The sequence below is a fragment of the Entelurus aequoreus genome, linkage group LG22 (assembly GCF_033978785.1).
Source record: "Entelurus aequoreus isolate RoL-2023_Sb linkage group LG22, RoL_Eaeq_v1.1, whole genome shotgun sequence".
NCBI lineage: Eukaryota > Metazoa > Chordata > Actinopteri > Syngnathiformes > Syngnathidae > Entelurus > Entelurus aequoreus.
In genome coordinates, this window is record NC_084752.1 from 4,740,909 (window position 1) to 4,756,566 (window position 15,658).

General features: G+C 38.1%; 1 protein-coding gene across 8 annotated transcripts in view; it reads right to left on the bottom strand.

Annotated features, from left to right (window-relative positions):
* The window catches only part of inpp4b (inositol polyphosphate-4-phosphatase type II B), a 489,649-nt gene that overhangs the window by 18,538 nt on the left and 455,453 nt on the right, over positions 1–15,658 (bottom strand). For all 8 annotated transcript variants that reach the window (XM_062032293.1, XM_062032295.1, XM_062032296.1 and 5 more), the window contains 4 exons: positions 15,360–15,486; positions 6,368–6,508; positions 6,201–6,298; positions 199–311 (listed from right to left, as the gene is read on the bottom strand). In XM_062032293.1, coding sequence (XP_061888277.1) covers positions 199–311; positions 6,201–6,298; positions 6,368–6,508; positions 15,360–15,486 — 479 coding nt within the window. The remainder of the gene's footprint in view (positions 1–198; positions 312–6,200; positions 6,299–6,367; positions 6,509–15,359; positions 15,487–15,658) is intronic.

Below are 15,658 nucleotides of genomic sequence, written 5' to 3' on the forward strand. Positions count from 1 at the left end.
GATGGGTTCCGTGCAGCAGAGAACTTTCTGTTTTCTCCACTTCTGCAGCTCCGCAACGTCCTTTCAGAGGTACAGTACGCGGTGCGATGCGCAGCACTGCAGATGGGCCGCTTACGCAACAGAGCGAGCTTGTGTATACACGGCGCGCTGGGATTTATGCTCCCGGTCAAGAACAGGAAGTGAGAAGCGTCCACTCACCGCAGAAGCGATACACAGAATCTCCACATTCTTCCTCCGCTTCGTGACTACATTCTGGCCCAGGGTTTCAAGTAATTCCTTTATTTCCGTCTGGCTTTGGAAACATGGTAGACCTGTTTGACAGAATGTGAGATAAATGAATGAGAATACACTTTTTACGTCGGTGCATTGACCACACCTTGTTGAAAAGATCATCATCGCAGGTTTATTCAACTCAATTGTTCTGGGGGGGCCACAAATTCACCAAGTCAATGACTGTGGGGGCTCGAGTGCTATTTTTATTAAATGTATCGTGTCAATATATACCTATACTCAGTGGCCTAGTGGTTAGAGATGGGTAGGTTGTGAGTTCAAACCCCGGCCGAGTCATACGAAAGACTATAAAAATGGGAGCCATTACCTCCCTGCTTGGCACTCAGCATCAAGGGTTGGAATTGGGGGTTAAATCACCAAAATGATTCCCAGGCGCGGCCACAGCTGCTGCCCACTGCTCCCCTCACCTCCCAGGGGGTGAACAAGGGTGATTGGTCAAATGCAGAGGACAAATTTCACCACACCTAGTGTGTGTGTGACAATTATTGGTACTTAAACTTTAACTTTAATATGAATGTGCAGGACTCCCTTGGAAAATAGATTCTTAATCTCAATGGGACTTTCCTGGGTAAATAAAGGCTCAAAAAAATAAAATAATAAAAAAATACAAGGCTCTGTCAAACCTTCACATTACTACTACGTCAATTAAAAAAATGCTAATAATGCTAATCAAAGATCCTTTGCATGAAAGCGTCACTCTGCTGTTGTTTTAGTAATCTGAGACAAAAACACTTGTCAAAGATCTTCTCTGTTGCAGGCACATTATTGTTTTTAGGAGCCGCTGCAAAAATACGGGAGCGCTTTACTGTTTTTGAGGACAAAGTGAAAAAAAATAAAAAAAATGCTAGTCAAAGATTCCCTTTATGAAAGAGCATTTTTAGGAATCTGTAGCAAAAAACAAGAATCAAAGATCTTTTATATGACGGGAGGTCTTTGCTCTGTTTAAGTACCTACTGCCTATTAACCTCTAAAGGCCTTATGGCCACATGCGTGGACAGCACCTTTTAGCTCTTATTTCCAAAATTGTGTACACTACTGAATTGGGGTCTTATGGTCGCTTATGTGGACACTTATACTGCCATCTGGTGGTTTCAGAAGAGTATAACATACAATGGAATTAGAAAAAAAAAAAAGTGTAAAAATAAAAATTTGCATGTACACGTTTGTGTACTTATGGACTAAGTACAATATAATAAAAGATGATTTTTAGTTTTTATTCTAATTAGGGTCCAATAAGCCCAAATAGCAAAGAGAAATAGAAAAAAGCTTGTAAACAAACAGCTTGGGCCTTAAGAGGTTAAGACAAGAGTGAACTGATGTTTTAGAGCCCGACTGAGTCAAAGATCCTCGATTGGAAAGGACAGATCTGCTGGTTTTAAGAAACTACTGCGAAAAAAACGGAAGTCAAAGATTCTCTCTGCTGTTTTTTAGGGGCCTACTATGAAAATGTTGGTCAAAAATCCCCTAGTTTTTAGAAATCTGCTGCAAAAATACAAGTCAAAGATCTGCAACATGACAGGAGGCCTGTGCTCTGTTTATATACCTAATGCAAGAACACGAGTATTATTAATAAGGCAAGAGTGCACTGATGTTTTGAGACCTGCTCGTCAAATTGGAGAGGACACAAGTCAAAGATTCCTTTCATGAAAGAGTATTCTGACGTTTTTAAAAATCTGGAGCAAAAACAAGAGTCAAAGATTTTCAAAATGACACGAGGTCTCTGCTCTGTTTAAGTACTAAAAACACTAGTTAGTAAGACAAGAGTGCGCTGAAGTTTTTTTAAAAACCCAAATGAGAACATGCTTGTCAAAGATCTTCTATTAGAAAGGAACAATCTATTGTTTTAAAAAAACTACTGCAAAAAAGTATTTTATATTTTACATGACAGGGTTGTTGTATGCCCTTTTGTCAAAATCCTGTTTTTATGGCAAAAACAAAAAATATGCAATATTTTACCACCCAAAAGGTTCAAAGTTATATTTGATATAAAGTATTTAGAGTCTTAAATAGGTCAATAATTCATAACATTGATTTTTTTTTTTGGGAGCAATAATAGTTTAAAAAAAGTCCCACTAAAATTCTTGGGTCTCCAAAAGGGCCCCACTCACAAAAGTGTTAAAATAAGTCGTACATTTTTTAAAAACTTTCAACACTTAAGTGTCCAGATCAACTTCAGATCTATCCGTCGATTCTAAGTTTTAATTATTTTTTTAATGTTTGTGTTTTGTTTGTTTTATGCCCTTTTTGTCAAAGAAACCTTTTTTTTTATTTTTTATGGCAAACACACCAAATATGCAACATTTCCCCAAAAATATTTCAAAGTGGACCGGTCCGTGGTACCGGTCCGCGGACCAATAGGTACCGGGCCGCACAAAAAAAAAAAATATATATATATATATATGTATATATTTAAAAAAAAAAATGAAATCAACATAAAAAACACAGTATATACATTATATATCAATATAGATCAATACAATCTGCAGGGATACAGTCCGTAAGCACACATGATTGTATTTATTTATGTAAAAAAAAAAAAAAATTATATACATATACATATACATATACATTCACTGTTCAAACACACATACTGTATACACATACTGTACATATACATTCGCTGTACACACACATACACATTCTATACATATACATTCACTGTAAAAACACACATATACACATACTGTACATATACAAGTACATATGCCCACATACACTCATGCACATAATCACGTTTCATCAAACATATATTAACGTTGTTGCCCTAGAGTAAACTGGGTATAACACATGGCACACTGACAAAGCTTAACCTATTAACTATAACAATCTACAAGGTTAATGTAGGTTGCTTCTCTTTCTTCCCCTCCATTTTTCTGCATTCTTTCGTATCTCAAGTTATCATTACGTATATGTATTGTTGCATTTGAACAATTGTATTGTTGATAATAAAGGTAAAGTACTGGTATTGTTTATTATCAATAGCACTATTTCTATTGGTATTCATATTGCTCCATTTTTAGTGTAATAATGCTCATCGTCATTTCTGTATTTTTTTTTAATTTTCACTAACTGCTTATTTGCTATTACTTTTACCATCATATTTGTACATGTCATATTTGCTGATGTTGCTCTGTTGTTGTTGTTGTTGTGTTTGCTGTTGTTGTTTTTGTCTCTCTGTCTAATCCCCCTCTTGTCCCCACAATTCCCCCCTCTGTCTTCCTTTTTCTGTCTTTCTATCCCCTCCTGCTCCGGCCCGGCTGCACAAAATGATAATATAAATACATTTAATAAAGTCAAAATACAAGTAAGGCAACAAGAGAAGTATCCTACACTTCTCTGTTGTAAAGTAAATCTGAACAGCCGATATGGGCATCTACATCTGCTATATGATTTGCCCGAGAAGCTGGGCAGGACATTATAGAAAAAAAAAAAACGGCTTGTTTTCCAAGGGAGCAAAAAAGTGGCTTGAACAAAACAAAATCTATACAAACATTTTTGAATGCAAAATTTGACCAAAGGATCAACATGACATGTTTTGTAGAACAAAATGAAGTGTTTAAAAATAAAAAAATCATGATTTAACCTTGATGACATGTGACAACAAGCTGGAAAAAAGTATTGGGACGCGCCAACTGCTTTTAACACTTTTTGTTTAGGCCAAAAAGCATAATACAAACAAAGTTACTGAACACTTTTTGACTCGATGAACCCAGTTCGACTTTACAGAAAAATATGTCCCACAACTTTATGATTGATAACAACCTGTAATTTCTTTGTCACATAACTGTAACCTGCTGCGCTGTCAGGAATACAAGTAATTATATAACTTAGATAGAATGTACACCAATGCACCCTAAAAGGGTTCATTATCGGACTTTAAGATAACATAAAGTGTCCAAAAAGGGACAAATATGTTTCAGATCAGTACCTTTGTACTTTTTTCCGAGAGTGTACATTTCTAAGGGGTTATTTTGGTCACATGACTTCCACTTTGTAGTAAATCTGCTTTCCTACACTTAATATTACTTGCACAAGTGTGTAATATTCATTGCAAGTAGCTACTTGATGCTAAAGCTGCTAACTGCGCTGTACCAGGGTTGGGTTTTTGTCGTCATGCTACGTTAAAACTTTCCACAGCACACTCCAATGACAAATACGTGTGTTGCAAGAGTGGGAATGAATGGTTCTTGTGTGTGATGGAATGAAAAAAAACCTATGCTGAAATATAAATAAGCAGAGACTGGTTGAGTTTCTGAATGAAGAAACAAAGACGGGTTTAAAAGATGGTCTTGTGTCCTGTTGTGTGTCAAACAGCAACACACAAACACTATTAAAAATGTTTGGACCGTTAATGCAGTGCTTCCCAGCTATTTATTGCAGACCTCCGCCAAGTTGTTACATTTAGTAATTATTATTACTGAGTACTCCAAAAAGGAACATAAAAATAGCCTAAATAAGTGCAAGACATTACACCCAGTTTGTCAAACATTGAAAGTCTAAACATGTAAAAAAAAAAAGTTTTTTGGTTAAATCAGAATTGTTGTCAATCGTATTTATGTGTATTCCTAGTTAAGAGAATTAATAAAACATTTGTTATTAAACATGAAAACTGTATTTTGAAAATATATATGTTTTTCACTACAGGGGAAAACGTATGTCTTATTTTAGCATAGAATAATACTTTTTTTTTTTAACCATTTACTTAAAAAAAACAAAAAACATACTGTACATATACATTCACTGTAAAAACATACATATACACATACTGTACATATACACTCACTGTACAAACACACACATACACATACTACACAAATGCATTCACTGTACAAACACACACATACATATACTGTACATATACATTCACTGTACAAACACACATATACACACACTGTACATATACATTCACTGTAAAAACAAACATATACACATACTGTACATATACACTCACTGTACAAACACACACATACACATACTACACAAATACATTCACTGTACAAACACACACATACATATACTGTACATATACATTCACTGTACAAACACACATATACACACACTGTACATATACATTCACTGTAAAAACAAACATATACACATACTACACATATACATTCACTGTACAAACACACATACTGTATACACATACTGTACATATACATTCGCTGTACACACATATACACATTCTATACATATACATTCACTGTACAAACACACATATACACATACTGTACATATACAAGTACATATGCCCACATACACTCATGCACATAATCACGTTTCATCAAACATATTAACGTTGTTGCCCTAGGGTAAACTGGGTATAACACATGGCACACTGACAAAGCTTAACTTATTGTTACTATAACAATCTACAAGGTTAATGTAGGTTGCTTCTCTTTCTTCCCCTCCATTTTTCTGCATTCTTTCGTATCTCAAGTTATCATTACGTATATGTATTGTTGCATTTGAACAATTGTATTGTTGATAATAAAGGTAAAGTATTGGTATTGTTTATTATCAATAGCACTATTTCTATTGGTATTCATATTGCTCCATTTTTAGTGTAATAATGCTCATTGTCATTTCTGTATTTTTTATTTTATTTTCACTAACTGCTTATTTGCTATTACTTTTACCATCATATTTGTACATGTCGTATTTGCTGATGTTGCTCTGTTGTTGTTGTTGTTGTGTTTGCTGTTGTTGTATCCTACACTTCTCTTTTGTAAAGTAAATCTGAACAGCCTATATGGGCATCTACATCTGCTATATGATTTGCCTGAGAAGCTGGACAGGACATTATAGAAAAAAAAAAAAAAAAAGGAGTGTCTAAAGACAAAGATTCTGTATTTGTCTGCTCGTGTTAAGAACTGGCTGCCTAATAAAGAACATCTGAGAACACTTACATTCATGTGGCACCTTTTCACTTAACGACTTGTAATAAAACTCGAGCATCTCAAAGTTCTTCTGGTTTATTCTCTCTTGAAGGGAAATGTCACCAAACCTGCAGCACAAATCAAACATTTAGCTTTCAATAAAAAAAAAAAAACCCCAAAAAAACCCAATGCGCTACCTCTCCGCTAACGTCTGCTGCTCGTTGATGCCCACGTTAAAAAGCACCGGGAACACTCGCAGAAGTTTGCCCTCCTTGATTTCCTCCGGCATGTTCTGGAAGGCCGGGCCCGGCAGCGGCACCTCCACCGTGAAGTGGTCCCTGGAAGGAGCAGAGGATCAGCTGGTGAGAAAATGACTTGAGCAGATCTCCTTCAGCGGCCGATACATTCCCTTAAGTCGTGATTCACAAGCCGGGTGGGGTCGAAGGTTCACAGAGGCAGAACCCCTAGTGGCCGTAAAACAAACACGCCTAACATTGGAAATTAAATCTTACTCACACGCTGCAGTCTTTTAAAGCGGATTTCATTGAGTACATTGAGATCTGAGTAAGTTTTCATGTTAAAACGACGTTAGATTGAGAGTGTATGAAGTGTTTTGAAGAGCAAGATGGGGTGCGGCGATATCGTTTTGATATCAGTCCCAAAAAACCTGATATCGTCTTGCATCTAAAATGTCCGAAACAAGCAGTCCTGCAGCGAGTTTACTGGACAGCCCGTTAACATCTAAATGTCCTCCATTAAGCACTCAAAGTTTCTTCTACTTTAGTAGTAAACATGCTTTTTTCACCAGGCACCACCTCAGAAAAAAAAAAAAAGGCTATCCAAGTACCACCATGATGACCAACATTAAAATACAGTGGCGTAGTAGGCCTAAGTATTCACTGAAAACAAGGCAGAGGTTTTATTTAGCAAGTATATTTAATATTTTTGCTTATTGGTTAGAATAATGATGTGTAAGTTATCACACAACTCTCATGCTTAAAGGCCGTTGCTATAGTTATTATCAATTGTGCTGAAGTTGTACTTTTCTATCTGCGCAAAGGGACAACTTGCAAATCAAAGATCAGTCTCGTATCAGTGTTTGTGTCCAGAGCATCGAGTACCGTGACGCAGACAAAGCAGAGACAGGGCGATATCACGAGTGTCAGCACATTTGCATTTCTGAATAATCATATATTGTGTCAAACTGGGGCTGCTGAAATTAACCCCCTTCCTTCAGATGCAACCTCAGTGATGTAACCAGGGACCTCCCAAATAAATGGAGGAGCACGTGGGCTGCACCTTAGAGCAGCATATATATATATATATATATATATATATATATATATATATATATATATATATATATATATATATATATATATATATACATACATACGTACGTATATATATATATATATATATACATACATACATACATACATACACATACATACATACATACATACATACATACATACATACATACATACATACATATATATATACATATATATATATATATATATATATATATATATATATATATATATATATATATATATATATATATATATATATATATATATTTATATATACATACATGTATATGTATACATATATAATATTCTTTAACATTAACTGAAATAAACTGCAACAACAACAGTGCAATACATTTTCATATCATGGTCACTAGTGCCTAGTTTTTCTTGTTCTATTCTTATTTATACTGTTCTATTTTTGTTCTTATTGTTGCTTTTTATTTGTACTCTTATTGTAATATTTTCTATTGTATATCCATTTATGCCCCCATTATTTACTTTTTACTTTTTAAATTCAATCTCAATTCTGTACACTGCTGCTGGAATTAGAATTTCTCTGAGGGAACTCTCCTGAAGGAATCAATAAAGTACTATCTATCTAATATTAGACACAGTTTGAACAGTAACATTGTGTTCGACTATAGCAAAACTTGAATATTAACCAAGTACTAGTGATATTGTTATTATAAGCGCTAACGCAGACAAACTATTTATAGCGGCGCCATGATCAGTTCCGGTTGCCCCTATGTTCACACACTCAATTCCTTGCTCCCTGGAAGTTTATTGTTAATAAATCATGCATCTCACCTGGACAGAAGAAGTCTGAGTAGGTATTCCGACAAGTTGCTACATATTAACAGTCATTTAGGACCTGAAACTGGCGAGAACGACACAAAAAGACGGTTGGTCTTCCCCCGTTTCTTCGTGAGGATTATGAGACATTTTTCACCGAAACGGGAATATATGAACATTCCAGCAGTCGGCATCCTAATGACAGCAGACATTGTACAGTAAGTGATGTTTTATTATGTTTGTTGGCTCTCATAAAGTAATCAGTGATAAAGGGAAAAAAAGCAAACGTGATGTGTTTTTTTAATTAAAGTATGCTGAAAATGTTTAAAATCCGTAAATATTAAATGTTATTATAAATGTGCCCGTTACTACATTACATATATATTTCAGGGCTCAAATTTAACCATGGCAACCGCGGCAATTGCGGCGACCGCTCTCTCATTTGCCGTAATGCCCTAAAAAAATCGACCAACATTTGCGGCGACAACTTGCCGTGACCGCCCTTGACTTTTTACTTGCTACTGTACAAGGGATATGGTGGTTGACGGCATAATGATAAATAGCATAAAATTCCAGACGGTCTTAACCGTCTCCTTTATAAATGACTAAAACCCTATGTGGAGGGGGGCGACGGTCCTGGCAACGGGGTGTTGCCAGGACTGGCCTCGAAGACAGCGACAGGTGCGTAGATGGCCCGGTTGGGCCTTGTTATCTCATCACCTGTCGCCTTTATTAGCAGCAGCCGTGATGAGACGAGTAGTCGGGGTTGGAGGTGCTGCTGAGCGGACGCAGCAGACAAAAGACACTTTGCTGAAAAGCAAAAGCCTCTGCACCTTTTTATGAAAATAAAACAGTGTTATACCCTGAAATTCCTGGCTCTCCTGGCAGTGTGTGGTGGTCCGAAGAACCCACTAGAGGGCAACCTCTACACCCTATAATTATTTGTTCATTTTAGACAACTCGAAATCAGATGCACGCGCACTATGATAGCCTAACATATTAAACATGGCGTACTTACAGAGGTGTCCAAACTTTTTGTAAAGAGGGCCGGGGGCCAGTAGTTCCTGCCGATGTTTTTTTTAAACAACAAAAGTCACATGCAAATGTGCAGTATTATAAAACAATTTACATTGTCACAATTCTCTTTATTTTTTAAATGGCCGTGTAACCAAATACAAGCAACTCAGGCAGACGTGAACAACTCTAAAAAACACAATTCTGCCTTTAATTCATATCTGGAGAGTAGGGCTGCAACTAACGATTAATTTGATAATCGATTAATCTGTCGATTATTACTTCGATTAATCGATTTATAATCGGATAAAAGAGACAAACTACATTTCTATCCTTTCCAGTATTTTATTGGAAAAAAAACAGCATACTGGCACCATACTTATTTTGATTATTGTTTCTCAGCTGTTTGTACATGTTGCAGTTTATAAATAAAGGTTTATTTTAAAAAAAATAAAAAAATAATAAAACATTTTTTAATTTTTTTTAATTTTTGAAAAGCCTTTGTGCATGCGCATAGCATAGATCCAACGAATCGATGACTAAATTAATCGGCAACTATTTTTATAATCGATTTAATCGATTAGTTGTTGCAGCCCTACTGGAGAGTCAGATAACATTGAACTGTATGGAATACCTTAATTTTCCTTGAGTGTGATAAATATCTTTGCTTTGTGAACATTTTAAACGGGAGTTATATGTAATGCAAAGTTGTCTGTTATCATCCATCCATCTTCTTCCTCCCTAGGGAGGCGTTCGGGTGGCATCCTGACCAGATGCCCGAACCACCTCATCTGGCTCCTCTCCATGTGGAGGAGCAGCGGCTTTAGTTTGAGCTCCTCCCAGCTTCTCACCCTATCTCTAAGGGAGAGCCCCGCCACCCGGCGGAGGAAACTCATTTCGGCCGCTTGTACCCATGATCTTGTCCTTTCGGTCATAACCCAAAGCTCATGACCATAGGTGAGGATGGGAACGTAGATCGACCGGTAAATTGAGAGCTTCGCCTTCCGGCTCAGCTCCTTCTTCACCACAACAGATCGATACAGTGTCCGCATTACTGAAGACGCCGCACCGATCCGCCTGTCGATCTTTTGTGGGATGTGGGATCTGAAACTTGGATGTCGTTGTGGCTTGTGCAGCCCTTTGAGACACTTGTGATTTAGGACTATATAAATAAACATTGATTGATTGATAAACATTGATCTCATGATCTCTTCCCTCACTCGTGAACAAGACTCCGAGGTACTTGAACTCCTCCACTTGGGGCAGGATCTCCTCCCCAAACCCGGTCTGTTATCATTAAAGTTTAAAAAAAGTACATTTTGCTCTTGTCTTTTACAAGATCTTTCAGAGAGTACACATCTACAGGTACACAACAACAACAGTTATAACCAAATCTTATTCAAGATGTGTAATAAAATACAAAAAAGTGCCATAAAGGCCTACTGAAATGACATTTTGTTATTTAAACGGGGATAGCAGATCCATTCTATGTGTCATACTTGATCATTTCGCGATATTGCCATATTTTTGCTGAAAGGATTTAGTAGAGAAAATCGACGATAAAGTTCGCAACTTTTGGTCGCTGATAAAAAAAAGTCTTGCCTGTACCAGAAGTAGCGTGACGTCACAGGTTGAAAGGATCCTCACGTTTGCACATTGTTTACACCAGCAGTGAGAGCGATTCGGACCGAGAAAGCGACGATTACCCCATTAATTTGAGCCAGGATGAAAGATTCGTGGATGAGGAACGTAAGAGTGAAGGACTAGAGTGCAGTGCAGGACGTATCTTTTTTCGCTCTTACCGTAACTTAGGTACAAGGGCTCATTGGATTCCACACTTTCTCCTTTTTCTATTGTGGATCACGGATTTGTATTTTAAACCACCTCGGATACTATATCCTCTTGAAAATGAGAGTCGAGAACGCGAAATGGACATTCACAGTGACTTTTATCTCCACGACAATACATCGGCGAAGCTCTTTAGCTACGGAGCTAACATGATAGCATTGTGCTTGAATGCAGATAGAAACAAAATAAATAAGCCCCTGACTGGGAGGATTGACAGCAGATCAACAATACTACTATCAGGAGACACCGAACCAAACACTGGACATGTAACTACACGGTTAATGCTGTGCCGCCTGTCGAAGCCTAGCAATGCTGTTGCTAACGACGCCATTGAAGCTAACTTAGCTACGGGACCTTGTCAGAGCTATGATAAAAACATTATCTCTCCACCTACGCCAGGCCTCATCTGCTCATCAACACCCGTGCTCACCTGCGTTCCAGCGATCGACGGCGCAACGAAGGATTTCACCCGATCATCGATGCGGTCGGCGGCTAGCGTCGAATAGCGCGTCTGCTATCCGAGTCAAAGTCCTCCTGGTTGTGTTGCTGCAGCCAGCCGCTAATACACCGATCCCACCTACAGCTTTCTTCTTTGCAGTCTTCATTGTTCATTAAACAAATTGTAAAAGATTCACCAACACAGATGTCCAGAATACTGTGGAATTTTGCGATGAAAACAGAGCTGTTTGTATTGTGATACAATGTGTCCGAATACTTCCGTTTCAACCATCGACGTCACGCGCATACGTCATCATACAAAGGCGTTTTCAACCGGAAGTTTCGCGGGAAATTTAAAATGTCACTTTATAAGTTAACCCGGCCGTATTGGCATGTGTTGCAATGTTAAGATTTCATCATTGATATATAAACTATCAGACTGCGTGGTCGCTAGTAGTGGCTTTCAGTAGGCCTTTAAGTCCAAGTGCATAAGTATGCTTTTGGCTTTTCACTGTCAATAGTGAGAGATTCAAAACATTCAAGTTCAGATTGATCAAGAAACCGATAACGTGCTGTCACTAATGAGAAGGGTGATACTGAGATCTGGATTTCAGTAAAGAGGCCACGTCTGGTTTGAGGGAAGTGGTTGAAATGCGTAAGACAGGGGTGTCCAAACTTTTTCCACTGAGGGCCGCACACTGAAAAATCTAAGCAAGCGGGGGCCATTTTGATATTTTTTATTTTAAAAACCAATACAATATATGTATAAAAAAGATACATTTAGGCCTCCACTCAGACTTCATCCCGGGGACCCCAAAAGGTTTTGGTCAAAAAAAATATTACAAATGTGTCATTATTTAGTATTATTATTATTATTATTATTCAAGGTTTAAATGTCTAGATCAACATTAGGTCTATCCGTCAATATAACGCTTTTAAAGATTTAAGTTGTATGCCATTTTTGTCAAGGAAAAATGTGTTTTTTTATGGGGAAAAAACACAAAATATGCAATATTTTCCCCCAATAAAATTTTAAAGAGGAATATTTGAGATTATATAATAATTGGAGTCTTAAAAAGGTCAATAACTCATAACCACATTGATTTTAATTCATTATTTTTTTGAGCAATGACACTTTAAAAAAAAAAAAAAAAAGTCCCACTAAAATTATTGGGGTACTGCTCAGTAAAGTTTAAAAAGTTTAACTTTTACCACAATAGTCTCAAGATCAACTTCAGATCTATACGTCAATTATAAGTTTTATTTTGTTTATGTTTTTTGTTTGTTTGTTTTAGGCCCTTCTTTAAAAAATTTTGTTTTTTAACTGGCAACCAAAAAATATGCAACATTTCCCCCCCGAAATATCTCAAAGTGGAATATTTAATGTGAAGTAAATGGAGCCTTGAATAGGTCAATAATTCATAATTCATCATGATTTTGATTCATTATTATTTTTTAAAGAAAGAAACAGCCTGCATGGCAGCTTTGTGTTGTTAGAGTAAATAATGCAACATTTTCTTGTTACATTTCACCTGTTTGCTCTTTTATACCACTTTTTATGTTGTTTTTTTTTTTTTTCATCGTATTTTTAGAATGTGCCGTGGGGCCGTTAAAAAAATTACCTGCGGGCCGCAAATGGCCCCCGGGGCCGCACTTTGGACACCCCTGGCGTAAGCTGTCACGCAAGTTGGGGTCACTTAGTCTTGACCTCAGTCGGTTCTTGTTTAAGTTCATGACGGAGAATGTCTGCTCACACAAACATGTGGAGCCGAATAAGCTCAGCATCTTCTTCGCAAATGTTCGCATTTCTGGAAACCTGCCTTCACCCGGCTGCCTGTCAAAGTCAACAAGAGAAAGCTGCGCTGCTCATCATCACACTGCAGCTCAATGAGCTCCAGCTGTGGAGGAGCATCGTCAGGGTCCACGGAGAAGGGGGAAGAGAAAAGCAACGCGCCCTTTTCAATGACAGCAAAATCCCGAAAGCGTTTGTCAAATTCCATAGAAAGAGATGCGATAGCTGTTGCATAACTCATCATTGGCGCACCGATGTTGTCCTGTGGGAAACTGTCGATGACCTCGTTCGAAGCTGGGTGCAGGGCTCGGTTTGGGACAATTGTGTTTGGAAAAGTTGCACCTTGGTTCTAAAGGCCTCGCTGTGAGCGTACAGCTGGCTCATCACTGCATCTCGTCCTTGCAGATTAACGTTCAGCGCATTCAGATGCTTCGTTATGTCAACCAAAAAAAGCCAAATCTGCCAGACATACAGGATCGGACAGTTCCCCCATCGGTTGCCTCTTTTCACATAAAAAAACATCCCATTTCCTCTGCGAGAGAGAAAAATCGCCGCATTGCGGACCCCCGACTTAGCCACCTCACATCGTTGTGATATATTACGTCTCCATATTCAGCCTGAAACTGTCGGCGGCGTAGAGCTTCAGAGCGACTAGAATTGATTGCCTTAACCACTGGTTTCATAACATGATCAAATTTGAGATGTTTGGCGCGGAGAGCCTGCTGGTGAATTATACAGAGAAGTTTAACTGACTGATTGATTGAAACTTTTATTAGTAGATTGCACAGTTCAGTACATATTCCGTACAATTGACCACTAAATGGTAACACCCCAATTAGTTTTTCAACTTGTTTAAGTTAATCAATTCATGGTACAAATATATACTATCAGCATAATACAGTCATCATACAAGTTAATCATCAGAGTATATACATTGAATTATTTACAATCCAGGGTTGGGATGTGGAGGGTGTTGAGGGGGGGGGTAAGGGGCTTATTTCTTTTGTTTCTATCTGCATTTAAGCACGATGCTATCACGTTAGCTCCGTAGCTAAAGTGCTTCACCGATGTATTGTCGTGGGGATAAAAGTCACTGTGAATGTCCGTTTCGCGTGCTCGACTCTCATTTTCAAGAGGATATGGTATCCGAGGTGGTTTAAAATACAAATCCGTGATCCACAATAGAAAAAAGGAGAAAGTGTGGAATCCAATGAGCCAGCTTGTACCTAAGTTACGGTCAGAGCGAAAAAAGATACGTCCTGCACTGCACTCTAGTCCTTCACTCTCACGTTCCTCATCCACGAATCTTTCATCCTCGCTCAAATTCATGGGGTAATCGTCGCTTTCTCGGTCCGAATCGCTCTCGCTGCTGGTGTAAACAACGGGGAAATGTGAGGAGCCTTTCAACCTGTGAAAGGTAAGGCTTTTTTTAATCAGCCACCAAAAGTTGCGAACTTTATCGTCGATGTTCTCTACTAAATCCTTTCAGCAAAAATATGGCAATATCGCGAAATGATCAAGTATGACACATAGAATGGATCTGCTATCCCCGTTTAAATAAAAAAAAATTCATTTCAGTAGGCCTTTAAGGGCTTTGTAGGCTCCATTGTAAGCAGACTTTTGATCGCATTTATTTAATATTTAGAATGCAAAACAAACCAAACATCCATCGCCATGTCTTTCATAATGATTGTGAACAGGCAAAATTTAAAAAAAAAGTGCAGCTCCCCTTTAACTCATGCGATTAATCAGGTATAAAGTTTAATGATCCCGAATGACATTCGGACGTTTTAGATTGCATTAGTGTCAAAACATTGTGGTCTATTTCAGGTTGATTTGAACTATTAATGATTTACTCGTCACAATGAGTCAAAACATTGTGGTCTATTTCAGGTTGATTTGAACTATTAATGATTTACTCGTCACAATGAGTCAAAACGCCAAAGTGTGATTCATGGGATTTGAAGAACAAATGGTGCGTCTCACCGTCTGCCTCGCACGACAGGCTGAATGTCGCCCAGCTCGCCCGTCTTGGCCTCGGTAATCTTGAAGACGACCCTCTGGAGGTCCGAGATGCCCACCTCCATGTCCTCCAGCATCCCGATTTCCTCGCCTTGGGACGGTCACGTCAATGTGGGACGATGGGGACAAACAAGTCGACGTTTAATTGGATCTTTGCGCCACTTTGTTTGGCCCGCAACGGGGTCAACCACAAACTAACCGCAAAAGTCTACACTTACGACTATGACGTCGGTTTATTCGCCCGCCCCCGGAGGCCAAATGTA